The 22983-nt window shown below is 35.1% G+C and overlaps 1 protein-coding gene and 1 non-coding gene across 2 annotated transcripts in view; both read right to left on the bottom strand.

The window, feature by feature from the left end:
- Positions 1-18602, bottom strand: part of LOC117324411 (UDP-GalNAc:beta-1,3-N-acetylgalactosaminyltransferase 2-like) — a 344021-nt gene extending 325419 nt beyond the window's left edge. Inside the window, exons 1-6 of the mRNA XM_033880256.1 lie at positions 18464-18602; positions 16716-16875; positions 15973-16073; positions 14892-14992; positions 14368-14466; positions 7327-7422 (exon numbers count right to left, since the gene is read on the bottom strand). Of these exons, the coding sequence (XP_033736147.1) occupies positions 7327-7422; positions 14368-14466; positions 14892-14992; positions 15973-16073; positions 16716-16875; positions 18464-18557 (651 nt within the window). The 5' untranslated portion in view covers positions 18558-18602. The remainder of the gene's footprint in view (positions 1-7326; positions 7423-14367; positions 14467-14891; positions 14993-15972; positions 16074-16715; positions 16876-18463) is intronic.
- LOC117324706 lies at positions 2190-2306 on the bottom strand. Its single transcript, XR_004532041.1, has one exon. It is a non-coding gene; the product is annotated as a U5 spliceosomal RNA (small nuclear RNA).
- Positions 18603-22983: the final 4381 nt, after the last annotated feature.

Below are 22983 nucleotides of genomic sequence, written 5' to 3'. Positions count from 1 at the left end.
AGACCTTCCGACTCGGCGAGTTCCAGTTAGTGAGCATACTTTTCTTTTCTTTTTTCATCTTTGAATTAACATCCCATTGGTACACATGTACTGTGCAGGTATGTGATGTTTACACTTAAAGATGTGTACTAATTATGAATGTTTAAAATAATATTTGAAAATAAAGGCCTTTCCATCATCCATGAAAAGTTATTGTGATATAGATATTGTTTAAGAAATAATTAACGATGATTCGTGTATTATTGCAGGATATACAACGAGGACGAGGATATTTTGCAATTAAATTAATAACGAAGGCCACAGGCCTGAGTTATTAATTAAAATTGCAAAATATCGGAGTCCAAGTTGTATATCCTGCAACAATACACGAGTCAAAGTTGATTATTTCTATTCTACCATGTACTGTTTAGTTCTGAGATCGACCTCTTTCTAATAGAAAAACAGCAAAGAAACCCCGGGAAAACCTTGTAATTTATTTCTTGAGTATTGCATTATTTGTTGATGAAATATACAGGCAATACAGTACTACGATCAAGAGCATCTATCATATGGCATTGATTTTGAAAATTACAAAAAAAAGGATAAAAATAAAGAAAAAAAAGTGGGGGCCTCCGTAGGATTCGAACTCACGTCGTGATAAAAATATATTGAAATACTAACCCATTAGCCCACTCGGCTATAGTAACCTTTTATGAAACGGGTGAATATTAGATATTTAAAATTGTAACAGCCGTGACTCACAAGCGTGTATTATTGGCACGAGCGTGGGTTATTGGAAAATAATACATGGTTTTTAACCAATCAAAACTGGCGTTACATAGCAAACATGGTAGAATTACTAATAATTGTAATGGATACATAACATTGTGATGTTATAACTAGACTATATGTAGAATATGAATATATGAATAGTTCATATTTTCACACATAAAATGCTGAGAAAATTGTATGTCTTTTCAACAATTTATCTAGTATTCTGGATAATAAATTAAAGGTAAATCTGATGATATTGCTAAAAAATATACAAACATATACGTATTAACAGCACCTATCTCCTTAAGGACAAGTTTTAATCAATTATAGCAAAAAATTATTTTTCGGTCAGATGTGTAAAAACACGGTATAATACAGTAGTAAATGGAAATGGACCGACAGAAGAAAAGAAAAGGAACGATCTGCATAATTGATCTACAACATAACATTATTACAAAACAAGGATTTATCAACATAATCTGGTTGGCTGTCCTCATGGTGCCATAAGGGTGTGTATTATATAATCACCAGCGCGTTCTGTCTCCTGTATCTAAACAAACCATTCGCATCTATCTAGCCTGATTAGGAGTTCCAAGACAATTTAATCTGTTTTTTATCAACTTTTATTATAACCCAAGGCGCCACTCATTCAAAATCACATTGCTTAAATAAACAACTGGTTCATCATCTTCAGCAAAATGCAATTTTCTTACAGATTTATTCTTCTCCCTAAAAGATGATACTAATTAAATAAAATTCATTTCCACAGCAAAATATCCACTTCATCAAAACTGATACCATATAGGAGCCATGTGGTTGTCAAAATGCCACTGTCAACACACACAGAGAAATTACACATATGCATCATATTGACACCATCTCCTACATAATTATGCTTTGTTGCTATATCTGCTCACAGGTCAGGGTTTGTTCTTATAGTTCCTGGGAACCAAGCCTAAATGGTTAAGTTTGATAACATGATAGGTTTATTGCTGAATGAATATACAATTTTATATTGAATCATGGATTTCTGAAATTCTTTTACAGGTATTTTTTTTATATTTAGAAACAAAAAATGATGTCAAATCAAAGAACTCATTTAATTTTAACCTTTGGAAAATAAAAGTGGAGTTGCACTATATGAAATTGTACTATGTTTTTTCTTAATAGGTCATTTTTATTTCGCTTACAAAGTGCTTATTATTGTGATGCCTTGGTCACTGTTTCTACTTTACATCAGTCTAAGTACTTATGTCCCTTATTCATTTTTATTTAATGTTCCATTCTACAGTATATTAACATACCACTAATACTGTACTAAGAACTATACATACGTAACTCTCTTGGGAAAACAGAATGCCTAGGTGGTCTATCACAGCTCAGTGTCCTGAGAACTTTATCATTTAAAGGGAGATCTTATTGTTTAACATTTTGTTACCCTGAATAAACAGGGTTAAAAAAATAGTCTATAGACTCATTGAATGTTCCTCTCCACGGAAATCTTTAGTAAAAGGCGAAAGATTTATGCGTGGTTTGAAGAGAAACCAGAGTGCCTTACAAAGCGATATTCTCCGTATACGTATCTAAAACTTGTATACAGTTACAGCTTTACTTAAATGTTTTTATAAAATATGAAATTATCCTACATTGTTGAACCATATGCTTTTGATACAATGCCATGCATAACATTTTAAATGTTCTCAAATATAATATTTTGGGAATAAATAACACTGTTTTTAAATATGTACAATTTTGATGACTTAAATATCCTATTAAACAAGGGAGCTAACTCTTAGAACTTGTATACCCTATTATAACACGGGAGCTAACTTTATCCACAGAAATCACAGATAACTTTATCTTCAGATCATCACCAGTGTCAACAGGTAACAATTAATATCTCTAAAACTATAAGGCCTTAATGCACATTAAACCCATTGTAAATATAATAAGATATACAATATTCATCGCATCTTGTTCTAAAGCCAATGGGGTGTTTTATAACCAAACATTCAGGCTAGTTGATTTACAGCCTACAAGGAGTATATAACGAAACATAATGTTATAACTATTGTCTTATTTTCCAATTCACTTACATTACATAATCAGAATTAAAGAAAATTTTAAAAATCTGTATTTCTAACATCGTCATTTTTTTCAGTCCTTTTCATGAAAGCAGGATCGTACAATGCATGCCTTTTTTCCAGACATGCTGAAGTCCCTAAAATGATATATATTTACGTTGTTTTATCTGATTAATGACAAGGCAGCAGTAAAACATGACTATGTAACTGCATAGTTCATATCTAAAATTTGATATGATATATAATTTGAGTCTGGACAATTTTAAGTGATACAGATCACAAACTTGATATTTTGCAGTGGCCTGCTAGACAGACATTGAATCTTTATATGAAGGGCAAAGCAAAGATATCAACTGCACATGTAGTTCCATCGGTTTTAGAATGAATTTTAGATAACAACATGACCAATACAAAGACAGTATTAAATTATTAAACAAGAAATTCCATTATCTTGAGACATAAGTTATAATAAACCAATATTGAAGTCTGGAGCTAGCTAGTATACAGGTACAAGTATCCACAAATGCTATTATTGTTAATCAATTTGAATGTATTTGAACACTACAAATCTTAATCACCACTATGAATAAAACTTCGAATATCTGTAGTTTCTTAATAGGATTAGCCAAGTTTCTTGTAGAAGTGTCAGCATACAATATGCTATCAAGTGTCCGTGACAGTGTATTAAACATGTCATATATCTATAATGACTTAATTGATTCAGAGTGCAAACATGCACGCCCACTTGTTTATTTCCAAGTTCACATAATAGCAAACAACAATTAGTATATTTATTAACGAATCAGAGGTATTAAGCCACCTTCTGAAGCTAAAAGTGGTTCCCAAATAAACCTTCCCCAATTAAAACTTTAAATACTAAACTTTTTCAATAGAGGATGGGGGTTGTTTGAGATAATATGATAATTCAGCAGAAATGAGAGAAAATAAGGGAAACACAAGATATGGACAATATCACATGACATGTATATATTACATATTAATATCAATGAACTATATTCTATTATCTTAGAGAAAATAAACTCTGCTACTAATACACATATACCACATAAAACAATTATTGTACATCCCGATGATAAACCATGGATGACAGGTGAAATAAGGCATAAATTGAGACAAAAAAACAGATTACATAAAATAGCTAAAGAAAAAAATAGAGAACAAGACTGGGCCAAATTCAGAAGTTTTCGAAATGAGACCATTGGATTGATTAGGCAAACTAAGGATAATTACATGAAAAAGTTACAGAGTTCCCTTGTTGATAAATCTACTAATCCTAGGAAATGGTGGCAAATAGCTAAAACTATGGGTAAACTTTCTAATAACAGCACTCAATCCTATCCTCTGAAACATAACAACGAAATTCTTATTCATCCACAAGATAAAGCCGAAGCATTAAACAATTACTTTACTAATATTGCCTCTGATATTGTAGACACTAATAACCTACTAGAATTACCTCCCTTGTCCCATTTTGAACTGTCTGATATTAATATAACTGATCAAGATATAATTGACCAATTCCACATTCTTAATAAAAATAAACCAGCTGGACCTGATGGTATCCTACCAATTATTGTTAAACATATCTCGCCGTCTTTAGTATATCCACTCAAATTGTTGTTTAATAAAACAATATCTATTGGTGAAATCCCAGATATTTTAAAAGTTGCTAATGTTACTGCACTCTATAAAGGAAAGGGTGAAGTTAGTGATCTAAATAATTATCGGCCTATTGCAGTTACATCTATCTTTATTAAAATGTTAGAAAAGATTATTTTTAAATACACATATAATTATATTTCAAGTCATCATATGCTAAGTGAACATCAGTCAGGTTTCCGACCCACTGACTCAACAGTAAATCAACTAACGGATATATACAATACTATAAGTAGTAATTTAGACCAAGGTAAGGATTTACGCTTTGTTTTCTGTGACATAAGTAAAGCTTTTGATCGAGTATGGCATTTAGGTCTGTTACAAAAATTAAAAACTTATGGAATTAAAGGTAGACTATATGATTGGTTCAAGGCTTACTTATCTGACAGAAAACAAAGGGTTGTCATTGAAGGATATAAATCTAGCACTAAACCTATATCAGCAGGAGTCCCTCAGGGATCTGTCCTTGGTCCCTTTCTATTTCTTCTTTTCATTAATGACATCACCAATAATATAACCTCTAATATAAAACTCTTTGCTGATGACACCTCCCTCTATGTTATAGTACACAATAATAATGACCTAGATACACCTACTAAAATGCTTAATGATGATTTAGTTTCAATATCTGAATGGGCTGATAAATGGCAAATTCTCTTCAATCCTAATAAAACAATATCTATTAATTTCAGTCGTAGGTTGAACATTGACCACCCTCATCTTTTTTTTAACAATAACCCAATTGTACAAAATGATAACCACAACCACTTAGGTCTAACCTTTAATAGTAAAGGTACGTGGGCGGATCATATTTCTAATATCTATCATAAAGCTAACTCTAGGCTAAGTATACTTCGTGTTCTAAAAAATTTAGTTGATAGGAAAACTTTAAAAACTTTATATACTTCATATATACGACCAGTTTTAGAATACTCTGATGTTGTGTGGGACAATTGTTCTCAAACTGAATCTGACCTTCTTGAATCTGTCCAACTTGAAGCTATGCGCATTATAACGGGTCTCAGAAGAGGTACTTCTCATCACATTCTATACAATGAAACACAACTCGAGTCTTTAAGTACAAGAAGACGAAACCATAAACTAATGCTTATGTTTAAAATTATTAATAATTACACTCCATCATATCTTTTCAATATAATACAACCATTTCTAAATGTAAACAATATATATACCTTCAGAAATAACAGAGTCTTTAATGTACCTCAAGCACGAACTAATAGCTATATGAAAAGCTTCTTTCCAGCAACTATGACTATGTGGAATGCACTTGATAGTTCCCTAAGGGACTCTGTCTCAATTTCTTCCTTTAAACGTAAACTAAAAACAACTATTGATATTACTGTATCTGATTTTTTTATTAATTCTGTTCCGAGAAAACTTAATATAATCTTATGCCAGCTTAGAAATTTTAAAAGTGATCTTAATTATGATAGGTTCCAAGATCACCTGATTGATAATGCTTCCTGTACATGTGGTGCTCCTAAAGAGGATACAGTGCATTTTTTCTTTCAATGTTCTTTATATTCCAATTCAAGACATCATATTACATTCATTTATAATTTGTTAGGTTATGTAAATCTTCACTGTTTAGTATCTGGTATCATCAATGCACCTGATCATTTGAATAATTCTATTCTTTATTATGTTAATCGATATATATTAAATCTTCAAAGCGGTTTTCTATGTATACATAATAAACTACATGTAGTAAAAATTCTGTCATTATGCATATAAAATTTGCAGCAAGTTTCTTATCCTTATATTTTAATACTGTAACATTATACCATTCTAGTACAAATGTGTGAATGAATGTGTGAGTGAGTTCTTAGTGTGTACAAATATGTATCTGTATTACATACTAGTTTTCATTTTTGGGTCTGGCATTGATATGTTATGGTTCCACTTAACTATTGACCAATTCTATTTTGAAGAATTATTCCATTAATTGTAATTATTTCTATTTTGATATAACTAATAATACTATACTACCGTCTATTCAGTAACCAATAGTGCTTTTTCTAGCAATATATCATTAATTTTAGTATCTAAATATGGAACATAACATCTTTCTGCCAGGTCCAACCGGAATATCTTCAGAAGAAGACTTATATAGGCCTAGCCTGTTGTCTTATTCTTTTGACAATACTGTATTTTATATGTGTATTGTTAATAAAATATTTTGAAATGAAATATATTACATAAGTATAACCTAGACAAGATAAGGCTGATACATAATTCATCCTCCTGATAGTCAAGACTCATCATTCATCTTTCAATTGTCAAGGGTGGTAATTCAAACTACGGTATTCAAAACCATTCACCCTAAGATATCCAAGACTGATAATTCAGACAGAGATACTCCAGAATGTTTGATTGCTCAAACCTCCAATAATCAAGGCTGGAATTTATCAAATATTTTGCTACTAGATACACTAAGTCACATAACACATTGCCTGAAAAAATAATATCTGGAAGACATTGATCATGTTGATTAACGAGTAAGTCAAAACCTGTATAAACAGACCACTCAACAAAAGGCTCAAAAGTGGTCCCATTCAAAGAGGCAGTCATATAACAGAGGTGGTCTCTTAACAGAGGTGGTCCCCTTACAGAGGTTGTCTCATAGTAATGGTGGTTTCTTAACTGGTCTCAATCCCTTGTTTATAAGTTTTTTTTATCTGCTTTGTGGTGATGAGAGATAGTGATCTCATACCAGATACCCGAGATTTTATCAATAAGGTGGTGTTGAGAGATTTGACTATACAAAGAAAACATGCAGTGTACTCACTTTGGGTAGCTTGACAGCATCTACTGGCTGGAAAAGGAACTGCCCCCTAGGTATCCCCGGATCTGTCCCACTAAATGTGGCTGTAGTCAATGCCTCCTGTAAAACAACAATATATTTTAATGCAAGATACTTCATATGTATAGTCCAGAACAGAATAGCAGAGTCCACCATGTAGTAGACAAGAGGTATATGGGCCTTAATGGTCATCCGACTTTAAAGACCATAGTATTATTATAGTATACATACTCAGTAGCAGTATAGTGATAATGAGAACAAATTGTGCAATACTGTATGTTGGCCATGGTGGCCATCTTGGAATTTGGACCGACCCAAAGAGTAACAACACTTGGTCTGAACAATCTCGGGATCATTTCAGACAAGTTTGAGCTGAATCTGATTGCTTGACTGGTGGAACCTTAGAAGAAGTTTAAAATATGTTTTTCAAGATGGCGGCCATCTTGGATTTCAGACTAACATGAAAAATAACAACACTTAATCAGGACTATTTAAGGATCATTTCAGGCAAGTTTGAGCCAAATCCCACTGGTGAAAGTTTGAAATATAAAAAAAATTCATTCAAGGCAGACAAAGTTAGACAATTAAATTAATATCCTATCACTGTTGGAAATGTATTTGTATCCCTCGGGAAAGGGTTTGTATAGACAAAGCCTGTTGCCCAATTCCCGTTAAATCTTTTTGATTTGATAAAATATTTTGAGATAAACAACTATGGTAGAGTAAAACACCTTGCTACCAACAAATGTTATCAATAGGTCTATTGCAGCTTCAAGGCCAGATGTAAAGAATGACGTAAGGATAGCTGTGATGGACCACCACTAACACTCAAGCAACACCTAGCCCAACGGTCCATGATTACTCCTGGTCCTGGAAAAAAATGTCCGTGTCATTTGAATTCCTTTTCTATTTCATACCAAATCAAAAACCTAATTTTCTTAGCTTTAGCTAGAGCCATAAGTATGAGTAAGTCTGTGGCTGTTAGGGGATCATCATCTCATCTACTTCACAAAGGATTACCAGCCGTTCATCAAACAGACATTTCTACAAATCACATACGCAATGGTGTTTTATTTACAAATGTAGCTATATTGTATGTGTCTTGTGACTTCTAATTTTAATCAATGATATCAGAAATTCTGGTGTAAATACTTTGTTACTTCCTTCTATAAAGAGAAAAGGCAATTTCTCACTACAATCGTTAGAAATACTGGTAGTGTCGGACAATGAATTACATACATATAGGTAGATAGTAGGGGGCTATGGTGAAGAATACCAATTTTTTCCTTACATTTACAGCTATATACTGTATACAGCTTTCTATTGTATATATACTTCATATATATGGGGCAAAGAAGTAATTCAAACAGTGTAAACAATAAGGTTTGTTAAATTTTCGAGGCAATCCGCCCCTTTATCAAAACACAAAAAATCACAAATACAATCACATAATATATATAAGAAGTACTGGAAATACAATAAAATACAATAAGAATAATGTTTTAGTAACTGGAGAAACCACAATGAACCCTTCGGCAAACGTGGGCCGAAGGCGGATACTAGCGTGACTGCATCATGTTCAAACACTAGAACGCTATGCGACCAATGGCAGAGAGATATTTTGAATTCCCCCCGCACGTGAAAGTATTCCGAAGAGTTCAAAGACGATTCGTCCCTAAACACTGCTAGTGGACGACATTGCATTAGTTATTACTTCATATATACATATATATAGTAGGGGCTATGGTGAAGAATAGCATTTTTTCCTTCCATTTACTTACATGTACTTGTGCACTGTCATTTTTGCAATTTCATTAATAAATTTTATAACGCATATTTCAGGAGAAACAGATCGGTCTGGGTCTGATGAATGCTTCACATGACATCTCTCCATGTTGTTACTGTATATGTGATTCATTTGGCACCGGACATGAAAGTGCTATACATGTCGTTTTTATCCACCGTGAATGGTCATTTTATTGAAGTTCAAATTATTGTTTGACTTTCACTAGGGAAGGGGCCTTTAGATAGATGACATTTGTACCTCACAATAAGTTAAGACCACATGATCACACGACGTTCAAACTTTGATGGTTGGTTAGTTTAGAAATTAAGGGAAACACTATCAACTTTAGGTTTTTTCAAGGGCACTTGCTAAACATACATTTTGGCTTAAACCTTACAATACTTAGCAGCTGACCCCAATGATCACAAACTTGTTATGTTCAGGGGTATTATCAGCCAAAGGTCTTAGTCACCATTACTAACATTAGAATTTTACTTGAGAGCCAGACAGTTCAAAACAATCTCTCAACCATGAAGTGTAAAGCCAGACATCAACCATACGGGGCAAAACAGGACCTCAACCAGACAGGGCAAAACAGGACCTCAACCAGACAGGGCAAAACAGGACCTCAACCAGACAGGGCAAAACAGGACCTAAGGCTGGGCCATACAGGGCAAAACAGGACCTCAACCAGACAGGGCAAAACAGGACCTCAACCAGACAGGGCAAAACAGGACCTAAGGCTGGGCCATACAGGGCAAAACAGGACCTCAACCAGACAGGGCAAAACAGGACCTAAGGCTGGGCCATACAGGGCAAAACGGGACCTCAACCAGACAGGGCAAAACATGACCTAAGGCTGGGACATACAGGACAAAACAGGACCTAAGGCTGGGACATATAGGGAAAATAGGACCTAAGGCTGGGCCATACAGGGCAAAACAGGACCTAAGGCTGGGACATACAGGGCAAAACAGGACATAAGGCTTGGCCATTCAGGGCAAAACAGGACATAAGGCTGGGACATTTAGGGCAAACTAGGACATAAGGCTGGGACATATAGGGAAGGAAAATAGGACTTAAGGTTGGGCCATACAGGACAAAACAGGACCTCAACCAGAAAAGAATTTACCAAGACTGAATCCCCCAATACCACCCTGGTCACCACTTCATAGCTCTGTTCTATCAGATGTATGGTTTGTATGGTCACCACTTCATAGCTCTGTTCTATCAGATGTATGATTTGTATGGTCACCACTTCATAGCTCTGTTCTATCAGATGTATGGTTTGTATGGTCACCACTTTATAGCTCTGTTCTATCAGATGTATGGTTTGTATGGTGACCACTTCATAGCCCTGTTCTATCAGATGTATGGTTTGTATGGCCACCACTTCATAGCTCTGTTCTATCAGATGTATGGTTTGTATGGTCACCACTTCATAGCTCTGTTCTATCAGATGTATGGTTTGTATGGCCACCACTTCATAGCTCTGTTCTATCAGATGTATGGTTTGTATGGTCACCACTTCATAGCTCTGTTCTATCAGATGTATGGTTTGTATGGTCACCACTTCATAGCTCTGTTCTATCAGATGTATGGTTTGTATGGTCATAGCTCTGTTCTATCAGATGTATGGTTTGTATGGTCACCACTTCATAGCTCTGTTCTATCAGATGTATGGTTTGTATGGTGACCACTTCATAGCTCTGTTCTATCAGATGTATGATTTGTATGGTCACCACTTCATAGCTCTGTTCTATCAGATGTATGGTTTGTATGGCCACCACTTCATAGCTCTGTTCTATCAGATGTATGGTTTGTATGGTCACCACTTCATAGCTCTGTTCTATCAGATGTATGGTTTGTATGGTAAACACTTCATAGCTCTGTTCTATCAGATGTATGGTTTGTATGGCCACCACTTCATAGCTCTGTTCTATCAGATGTATGGTTTGTATGGTCACCACTTCACAGCTCTGTTCTATCAGATGTATGGTTTGTATGGCCACCACTTCATAGCTCTGTTCTATCAGATGTATGGTTTGTATGGTCACCACTTCATGGCTCTGTTCTATCAGAGGTATGGTTTGTATGGTAAACACTTCATAGCTCTGTTCTATCAGATGTATGGTTTGTATGGTCACCACTTCATAGCTCTGTTCTATCAGATGTATGGTTTGTATGGTAAACACTTCATAGCTCTGTTCTATCAGATGTATGGTTTGTATGGTCAACACTTCATAGCTCTGTTCTATCAGATGTATGGTTTGTATGGTCACCACTTCATAGCTCTGTTCTATCAGATGTATGGTTTGTATGGTCACCACTTCATAGCTCTGTTCTATCAGATGTATGGTTTGTATGGCCACCACTTCATAACTCTGTTCTATCAGATGTATGGTTTGTATGGTAAACATTTCATAGCTCTGTTCTATCAGAGGTATGGTTTGTATGGTCACTACTTCATAGCTCTGTTCTATCAGATGTATGGTTTGTATGACCACCACTTCATAGCTCTGTTCTTTCAGATTTATGGTTTGGAAACAGGGAAGATTAACTGAGAACATCAGACCAGATAAATGTCTAATACATGTGACATCATCCTCTGAACAACCAAATGGTAATTATGACCAAACAAAAATGTGTCTTAGGTGTTTTAATCTAATTTAGGATGTACTAATGCCTCTCATTATTACTAAACCTATAACAGAACTGGTGATTGAGAAATATTTGGTGACACGGTATGATTGATTAAACTTCACATGGTACAGAGTTACAATTATAATACACCCCTGAGAGGAGAGCTGATGACATCATTATCTCGAACATAGCCTTGACTATCATTTCTCCACATAGCTGGAGGTGGTATGCATAAAAGTCAATGTACTGGAATGTCACAAGTGACTGGAGGCTTGGTGAAGCTACATAACCAACATCTATACAAATTGCATCCTGCGTCTACCACTAACATCAGCACCGATACGAAGGGGTCTGGTGAGGACAAAAGCAGTTCATTAAAACAGTCTATCACCAGGTATCACCAGAGGAGATTCTTTGTTTATCTTCATTCACAGATGGGCATGACATAGTGTCATTGGGATTATAGTTCACTTAGTACAGACACACACCACTAACCTCACTCAATACACAGTTCACTGGGTCTACATCTCACCTGGTACAGACAGGTGTCACTAACCTCACCCAATACACCACTAAGTCTACATCTCACCTGGTACAGACAGGTGTCACTAACCTCACCCAATACACAGTTCACTAAGTCTACATCTCACCTGTTACAGACATGTCACTAACCTCACTCAATACACAGTTCACTGGAAACTTTACACCTCACCTGGTACAGACACGTGTCACTAACCTCACCAAATACACAGTTCACTAGGTCTACATCTCACCTGGTACAGACACGCACCACTAACCTCACCCAATACACAGTTCACTAGGTCTACATCTCACCTGGTACAGACACGTATCACTAACCTCACCCAATACACAGTTCACTAGGTCTACATCTCATCTGGTACAGACACGTATCACTAACCTCACTCAATACACAGTTCACTGGGTCTACATCTCACCTGGTACAGACACGTGTCACTAACCTCACTCAATACACTGTTCACTGGGTCTACATCTCACCTGGTACAGACACGTGTCACTAACCTCACCTAATAAACAGTTCACTAGGTCTACATCTCACCTGGTACAGACACGTGTCACTAACCTCACCCAATACACAGTTCACTGGGTCTACATCTCACCTGGTACAGACACGTGTCACTAACCTCACCCAATACACTGTTCACTGGGTCTACATCTCACCTGGTACAGACAGGTGTCACTAACCTCACTCAATACACAGTTCACTGGGTCTACATCTCACCTGGTACAGACACACACCACTAACCTCACCCAATACACTGTTCACTGGGTCTACATCTCACCTGGTACAGACATGTGTCACTAACCTCACTCAATACACAGTTCACTAGGTTTACATCTCACCTGGTACAGACACGCACCACTAACCTCACTAAATATACAGTTCACTAAGTCTACATCTCGCCTGGTACAGACAGGTGTCACTAACCTCACCCAATACACTGTTCACTGGGTCTACATCTCACCTGGTACAGACAGGTGTGACTAACCTCACTCAATACACAGTTCACTGGGCCTGTATATCTCACCTGGTACAGACACATCACTAACCTCACTCAATACACAGTTCACTAAGTCTACATCTCACCTGGTACAGACACATGTCACTAACCTCACCCAATACACAGTTCACTGGGTCTACATCTCACCTGGTACAGACACACACCACTAACCTCACCAAATACACAGTTCACTGGGTCTACATCTCACCTGGTACAGACACATGTCACTAACCTCACCCAATGCACAGTTCACTGGGTCTACATCTCACCTGGTACAGACATGTGTCACTAACCTCACCAAATACACAGTTCACTAGGTCTACATCTCACCTGGTACAGACAGGTGTCACTAACCTCACTAATACACAGTTCACTAAGTCTACATCTCACCTGGTACAGACAGGTGTCACTAACCTCATCCAATACACAGTTCACTAAGTCTACATCTCACCTGGTACAGACACGTCACTAACCTCACCCAATACACAGTTCACTAAGTCTACATCTCACCTGGTACAGACAGGTGTCACCAACCTCACATAATACACAGTTCACTAGGTCTACATCTCACCTGGTACAGACACACACCACTAACCTCACATAATACACAGTTCACTAGGTCTACATCTCACCTGGTACAGACACGCACCACTAACCTCACTAATACACAGTTCACTTGAAACTTTACAGCTCACCTGGTATAGACACGTCACTCACCTCACCTTAAACATGGTTCTCTGGGCCTACCTGCTACAAGCACGATTCACTGATCATGAATCCTTTCCAAACCTCCCTATATGGCTTGGGAGAATTTCTTTTTTAACCCTTGATTACAAATAAATTACCAGTAAAACTTCTTAGTCCAGAAGAAAGAGCAACTTCAAATAAATGGTTTAATGGTAATAAGTTTGTCAAGTGAGGTATATAAATGTACTTTTCTTAGGCTTGAAGTTTTTAACATCTGAAACCTCTCCCATGGAATCTGTTACACATATTTAAAAGAAAACAATAGAATCTGACCTTCATCTATACATTATGTACCTATATATTACTTACATCTGTAGAACGGTCAAACAATGACACCTGGATAGCCGAGGTGTTTAGTAAGGCTCTCTCTAACAGTCCAATCCTACTGACTACCACAGGGTTCATCACCTGAAGTGAAAAAAGGTTATTGTGAATACTTTACTTTGTTATGTATGCTATTGTATGACCCCAAAGTATTTTGGGATATTGTTACCCTCTGGTGTAAATTTCTGAATTTTGACAATAAAATTTTAAGATATTTCATATTTAACAAAAAATTTAATTCAAAATTTAAAAATTTGATTTTAAAAAGTAAAAAAAAAATTATTAGAGAAAATCACATAAACATGATTGAAGGGAGGTAACTCTTGAAAGGTATAGATTCTGGAGGTGAAGTTTTCAATTAAAGTGTATTTATATAAATTATAACCATGTTCTTGTCTTGATGTTCATAGTCATGTCTACATATTTTATTTACAATTACTAATTTGACTAAGCTTATTAATGCCATTAAAAACAAAGGAAGTTGAAGATAATTAACAAATAAAAGTTACCTTGAAGTGTAAAACCTGAACAGGTTTTCTGTCCTTTCCAAAGTGATGTTCACTAACAGTCACCTTTTCTGTAGTAACAACCTGGACATCTTCACTTTTCACTTAAAAATTAAATGCAATAAAAGATAAATAAAAAAATACATATTTTAATTCTTAATGACTTCCATTAAATTGTCAACTAAATTCTGTAAAAGGATGTAATGTATTGATACTAAGTACAAGCAAAATTGAACAATGATTTTTTATTGAACATTCATTGCTGGAAGGGGACAATTTCTTGAGCATTATTTGTATGTATATTCACTCAAATTATAATTTACACCTTGTTAATCTTAGATTTTTATTCCTCTACCCAATTTAACTTAGAGAATTGAGCTACAATCAGCAAATCTATACAAAACTTCCCAAAGTGATTAAAATACAGATAATCATTCTACACCATGTTATGCTTCATAATACCTTATGCTTCATAATACCACACACCACTACACTATATTATCTGTTTACAGGTATATCAAGATTCTATTTGAAAAAGATACATATCGCAGTACGATTTTGACATATCGGTACACTCGGGAATCTTCATATGTTTCCGTAAAACTTTGTTTTATGATAAAAATTTTAAAAACATTCGATCAACTGCTTTCAATTTTTGTTTTCTTAGTGTAAATATTGAATAATATAATAATTCACTTGCATATTTATTGTTTTCGAGATGATAATACATAAAACATTTATGCATTCCCAATCTCAAACGTATCAAGCGTATCTGGTTCACTGACACTGCTAGAGTGCATAGTAACATTTTCAAAATGGCGGGTGTAATATCAGGTTTCCATGATTACATTCATTTCCTTCATTATTACTTTGCTTAAAGAAAAGACTTGCAATTCTTCTGACAAAATTATACACACACGTGATACGTATCACAGTACGAGGATTCTGTTTCACAATATATTGTGATACGAAAATTTGTGCGATACCCATCCCTAGTACAATGTATAATGTATAATGATGATAAATCAGATTGAAAACTTCATGTAATCCTTAATTGCCAGGATTAATTGATATTTAAACCCACCTGGTACAGACACTTCCCACTCCTTACAGCAGTACTGGTCTTCTCTGCTGTCTGGGTGAAGGTCACAGTCTGTGTCTCCAACCACAAACCAACCACGCCCCCTGTTAAAACAAGTAACAAACACTTTGGTAAACTCATATTCTGTTCAAATATCTCATTACTGAGGCAAATTCATAACATTTAAGCATGAAACATAAGTTGTCTATTTTCAAATTTTTAAAACAAATTGAATCAGTAGGTTAAGACCTCATTTTTTACCCCAGATGGTTTATTAACAAACTCATAGAAGAGGTAATGGTTGTGAACAAGTGTATGAAATTCCTGACAATTTTTGGATGGGCAATGCAGGCATTAGAGCTAGGACATCATTAGGATTACATACTGAAGTACACATGGGCAATTCCTCTATCCGCTTGACAACTCGTCGCAATGGGAAAAGTAACCAAAGGCTCAGCACTTTATAGCACTAATACATGTACATGAAACTAAACACACATAATATATATCAAGTGTCACATCATCTTATAAACAATGACAATTGGTTTTTGCTGAAATATGAACATACAGATATGAGTTAATTTTCATAAAAGCGAAATCTCTCACTGTCAAGCATGATATACATCATACAATTTTCAAACTTTGAGAAAACTTGTCACAAGTTTATGAAATCTGGTTTTGGTATAAGAACTAAGATCTACAGAAGGGAAGCATGGAAAACCTTTATCTGTATTTCAAATCCTTACCTTCCATTTCCATGGAGTTCCTTCAGCCATGTTTCTCGGATTGCTGCACGGGCATCAAAGTGATCCCTTGACGAAAGGATCCCCACTGCCAGATCATAGCCAGGTTTCTTATTTGTTTCTCCATCCTTGTCAATCCACTGACAATATCTACTGTCAAACACTGTAACAAAAATGTAACAAAAATGTTCAAATTAATAAGAGGTCCCGATCACCTGTGTCACTCACCTGGATACATTTTTTAATTTAATGATAAAGGTAAAACATTCTACAATTATATAACAGATATGTTTCCCAGCCTAGAATCTGTCAGTCAGTACCATGCATTGCAGTCAACACCATTCATTAACTAACATTTAACAGTGACTTTTTTGGGGTGAGTTTGGGGCTGAATATAGGCCCCCTTCCCCTAGCAAAATTTTGTTTGTATTCTCCCAATTTCATGTTCATATTATTGTTTAAATGTCCCTGTACATCATTTTGTATGGAGAAATGTTGATCAGTATGTATTTCAAGCAAATGTACTTATGCTACAAACTTCTTTTATCATAGCTAAATTAAAAACAAACAAAAAATATATTGATGTTATTTCCCCAATAAGGAAAAAATACCATTGTATTTTCCAAATAGAAATGGTACAGCCCTTTTAAAACAAGAGTAATAAAATCACTGATTTAGCTCTCTGTTCCATGGTGAAAAGCAAAGGTTGAAAAGCAGTCAACATTATCAACCAATTTTAACTTCCTTTTTTTATACCACTGTCTCTTCAGTCCATGTGTCCCAAGGAAGCTGCAGACCAGATGTATCAAATTCCCTTTATCCAAACTGAGAGTAAAGATTTAATTCAAAGACTCTCATTTTTTCCTATGGGGCAGCTAGCTGTCCCTTCAACTCCTTGTGAGTCAGCCCCTCCTTTTTACAACATTGAATGTCCTTCACCCATTATACTCCAGACAAAATCTGATCAAAATCCATCAGGTAAAATAGTTCTATCTCTAATACCTCCTTTGGGCACTAGCTCCCCCTCCAACCCATAGGGATCAAGATCCATCATTAATATAAAGTTGATTTCCCTTCACTTAGGATAAGCTTCAGACCAAATCTGGTCAAAAACCACCGAGTTGATGGACCGAACAATGAAGGATGCTGTACCATGGCATAAAATTAAGGAAATCTCTATTGTACTCCTATTTGTTTGCCTGTTTTCAGATAAATCTATGGGAACTGTTTTTAGAATGAATTTTTTAAAAAGCACATTTAATCAATCACGTTATGTACCAATATTGTACAGTAATGCTGCAAGTCTTCTAACACACAATAACTATCACTACATTAAAAGAACAATCATAATATGTAAATGCAAATATATTTGGAATAGGCCTATGCATGTATACCTAATAATGATGATTATTTTTCTAATTAATGACATCTTTCCTGTGTCTAAATATGCTTGGACTTTAGAATGTACAATTAATATGTACAGTGGTTATAGGAAGAATGCATATACATGCAAAACTATATAACATAATGGTAAACATGTTTGTTATAACATACAGTAGGTGATGGGCCTAGACCTATATCAATGATGCTGGTATTCCAGACGGCTTCAGCTGTCATCTCAGTTTTCTCATGCTCGAGGAACAAACGCACGTGCAGCTAAACAGCAAAGATCCGTGAAGAGACACAGTGAGTAAATTAAATTAAAATATACCATATTTGTCTTTAATCTATTTGTGAATCTAAATATTTACCCTTCTTTAATGAAATAATGACATCGTCGTGCGGCATGAGGAATGCGATGACAGCAACAATAAATATCGTCAACACCGACCGCAGACTCCACATCGTTGACGTTTGACGACTAGCCAGGTGCTCGGTCTCCCGCCACGAGTAGGGGAATTCCACAAATCAAAGCGCCGTCTATAAACATTCAACAGCCTAGGGGGCATAACCATCTTACAGATCCCGTCAGAGAGGTTCGACGCTCAACGAGGACACAATTTGAAGATTATTTTATTTTTTCTTATTACTTTTTTCTAAACATCCATTTTTTTTAAACCATGTATACAAAAAATCGGAGGAACTGTTCACCCTTTTTTAAATTTGTCTATGATGATTATTTGTTGTTGTTTTTTTTAATTACGATCAATATACTAAACATAATTATCTAAAATTTAATAATTAAGAATTTTATTAATAAGTCATTGTAATGGTGTTTCTCTGTGATTCTGTGCAAGTGGCGCATGTTGAGCCGACCTCGCTGGTTGGGGGATCCCCACTCTTGGAATGCACTAATGTTAAGTGTACATGATACAAGTTTTACAACCATATAGAACCACGATCAGGTATTGAAATGGGACTATTTGTGGCTATAATTTTGATAATTTGTTAATGAATATTTTAAATCACATGCAGATTCTTTTTACTCGAGGAGCACTCTGGGCAATCCTAGGTAAAGCCAAAATTAAATTGTATTCGAAAATAATAAAGTGGTTTGTATATATGTGTCAAACTACCAACTGCGATAACACAACAACATTTATGTGATACTAATTATTAATCATTTATCCTTATTTATTAAGAAAATATTCTGTAAACTTAATGTGATGCTATGTACTGTACTGAATGCTTTGTCTGAATAATATCATTCTTACGGATTACCTTGAAATATACAGCAGTTTGTAATTTTTTAACACTACCTTAGTGATTTTTTTGTCATTTTGTAACTGGTAGGGTAAATAGTTGGATGAAATAATTATCAACGACATCTTTTTTTTATTTTTATTTGTAATTAGCAATATCATATGTTACTGTATTTCCGATTTTCATCATAAAGTTATTTGGATAACGCGAATACGTATACGTGACTGCAGCCTACGACTTCGGTGAGAAAGCATCTTCTGTACATTAAGATAGAGGTGAACACAAGGTGGATCACGGAGTTCCTAACTCACAGACACACTGTTAAGTTCGGCGATCTAACGATGACTCTACATAATCAATTAGGCACCCAATGTGTCCGAATACTTTTATATTAAAACTGTTCCTTGTGGGTTTATTGTTGTTTTTTCAGCACTAGTACTTGTCGTCGAAACGTCACATATAAATATTTATTGGTTATGTAACAAAATCCTTACATTATCGATATTTTCCGACACGAAGAAAATGCTTAGAAATGTCCGTGATGTTCTTTGGAAACGAGCAGTAATATTCTTCACCATAACTCCATGTTATCGAAACGATGAGCTAAGATTATGACCACTGCCATTTTTTATATAAAGATTATTACCACTGCCATTTTCGATATAAAGATTATTACCACTGCCATTTTCGATATAAAGATTATTACCACTTCCATTTTCGATATAAAGATTATTACCACTTCCATTTTCGATATAAAGATTATTACCACTGCCATTTTCGATATAAAGATTATTACCACTGCCATTTTCGATATAAAGATTATTACCACTGCCATTTTCAATATAAAGATTATTACCAATGCCATTTTCAATATAAAGATTATTACCACTGCCATTTTCAATATAAAGATTATTACCAATGCCATTTTCAATATAAAGATTATTACCACTGCCATTTTCAATATAAAGATTATTACCACTGCCATTTTCGATATAAAGATTATTACCACTGCCATTTTCGATATAAAGATTATTACCACTGCTATTTTCGATATAAAGATTATTACCACTGCCATTTTCGATATAAAGATTATTACCACTGCCATTTTCAATATAAAGATTATTACCAATGCCATTTTCAATATAAAGGTTATTACCCATGCCATTTTCAATATAAAAAAAAAACTTCATTTCTTTACTTACCCAAAGCCCTATGCTTCCAAACTGTTCAACTCTTATTGTCTTTATTTCCTCCAAAATGAAGAGCATGACATAATAACAATATTCAAATCACATATATGTTAAAGAAAAAGCATGATTTATGATGAAGACCAATGAACATTCACCAGATGTTAAATCCCTATTTCGTGATTCTCAACATATAAAAGCAAGTTCTATGAATGACAGTCTCATGATCTCTTTTATTATCGGAAGTAGAACGAACGCTTAAATCGATTGTGCATATTGATAGATAACTTATGATGTAGGTTGACATAGTGGCCAGGGAGTTAAAAGTGACCTTCTAAGGTTTATAAACACTTACCAGCCCACCGTTTCGGATGTTCTTATAATGAGATTTTTGGAATGGAAAACTCAGGAAAGTTTGTTGCCGTATATAGCATGGTATTCTATACAGCCGATCGAACGAACAGATCCAGAGACACCAGGTTTAGCGTGTGGTTAGATTAGATCTATTATTTTAAGACGTTCTGAGTCTTACTTTTTGTTGTTCATGAAACAAACTATCTCACATGTAACTATTGTTGGTGACTTCCATGGTGGATTTATAAAAATTAATCTTGATAACAGGACTTCTGCCTATGAAATCGTACTCAGTGGCTTCCAACCAACTCCTCCTTGCAAAGACCACAAAAACACCTCCGTCAGGGGAGGTATTCGGGACCGCAATCCGTTCCCTTCATACAGGTGAAAAATCTATGTAATGAGAATTACGACTTGTTGTAGAATCTCACCACAAACTAAGTGTAACCTAAACATTTAAAACATAGGTATCCCGGTATCTCACTTCGTTCTATTGACTACATAGAGTAGTATGTAATACACGTGTAGGTCACACGGGAGAGGCGCTACCTAACCATTTCTATAGACAAAAGACTAACACAGTGTACGAGGGCTGACTGATAAGTTATGAGCCTCATATTGAAGGATTTGAATTTTGCCCGACATATTGTATTATTTTTCAGCTGTTTTCAGTTTTTGAAATAGATGAGAGTCTGATGGAGCAAGATCAGGTGAATAAGGCGGATGCTCAATCAATTTATTTAAGCTACAATCGTGAATGGCAGCCTTGGAAATGACAGACTCTTTCACCCTAACCCTAACCCTAACCGATTTGGTCCATTTTGCAAAAGCCGCTTGTCTTGTTTACTTATGAGTGCTACCTCGTCAATAAAAACTAACCAAATGAGACCAGTCCTTGGATACACGGCCCTATATCTTATCCGACATTATGTCACACAATGTGGGGCCACTTATTCTGTGAGGGACAGGTTTCTGACAGACGTGCTGGACTTGTGTGGGATTGAAATGTTTTTAATTCTAGACAATACATCAGATGAAGGATTAGGTGACAGGTGGCGTTGCTGGTCAAGATGAAGTATGTGATTGCATTGGTCAATGTAGCGGTAAATGCAAAATGCAGATATGCAGTTAAAAACTTAACAAAGTTAAGATTGAATGCAAGCCGAATAAGTGGATGTATCTTTTCAATTGACGCATTAATAAAATTATATTCCTAATTCAAATGCAGTCTTATCACCAACAAAAAATAAGTCTAAAAAAGATAAACGGCGTGGTTTAATGCTGGTGTGTAGTATTATGATTAGTAATGTCCCTATATCCTAGTCTCGCCCGGGTCAAGATGGCTGCCATAATTACCTGAATATTAGGTCTAAGTATACCTGTGTTTACACCTTTGATATTCCTTCTCACCTGTGTTATGTAAATCACGGTCATCCTCGACAATTACCGATAGATTTCAGATTTCATAATTATAACCAATTTTTCCATCTTTTTCATTTAGCTGTAACAAATACTTTTTTTTATGCCAAATTGTGTCTTAAATATAGAATGTTTGTTCTCTTGAAGAATTATCAATATTATGAAACCATTTCTGTATAAACTGATCTATTGCAATCTACTTTTAACCTCTTTATTTCATCTCTTGAAAAAGAACATATTGATTACGACATAGATCCAGTTTCCTGTAAAGTATACATTAATCTATAAATATTACTTGACAGTTTATTTGAGGTTATTAAGCTATGCCAAAACGTTATCATTCTACATTTGATTTCAATGTCAAGAGGGTATCTTCCTAGTTCGCCATTAATAATAAATAAGCTGTACACTTATACCGACAACGTGTGGATAGTTTTGTATAACCTTGTTTGGCCCCTCGTAAAAGTGTAATAGACACAGTACTTAATCGGCGGTAAATGTTTAAAATTGAAAATTATTTTACATTAGTTACGACACCCTTACAAATAGAATACAATCTGATAGATGTTTATTCAAAGGTATTATCAAGAGGGTATAAATTGAGCGGTACCAAACAACAGTCTACAGATTATCAAACGGATTTTCTACGACTGGTGGACAGATGCAGA

Source organism: Pecten maximus, chromosome 3 (genome assembly GCF_902652985.1).
Source record: "Pecten maximus chromosome 3, xPecMax1.1, whole genome shotgun sequence".
Classification (NCBI taxonomy): domain Eukaryota; kingdom Metazoa; phylum Mollusca; class Bivalvia; order Pectinida; family Pectinidae; genus Pecten; species Pecten maximus.
This window is presented reverse-complemented; position numbering and strand designations above follow the sequence as displayed.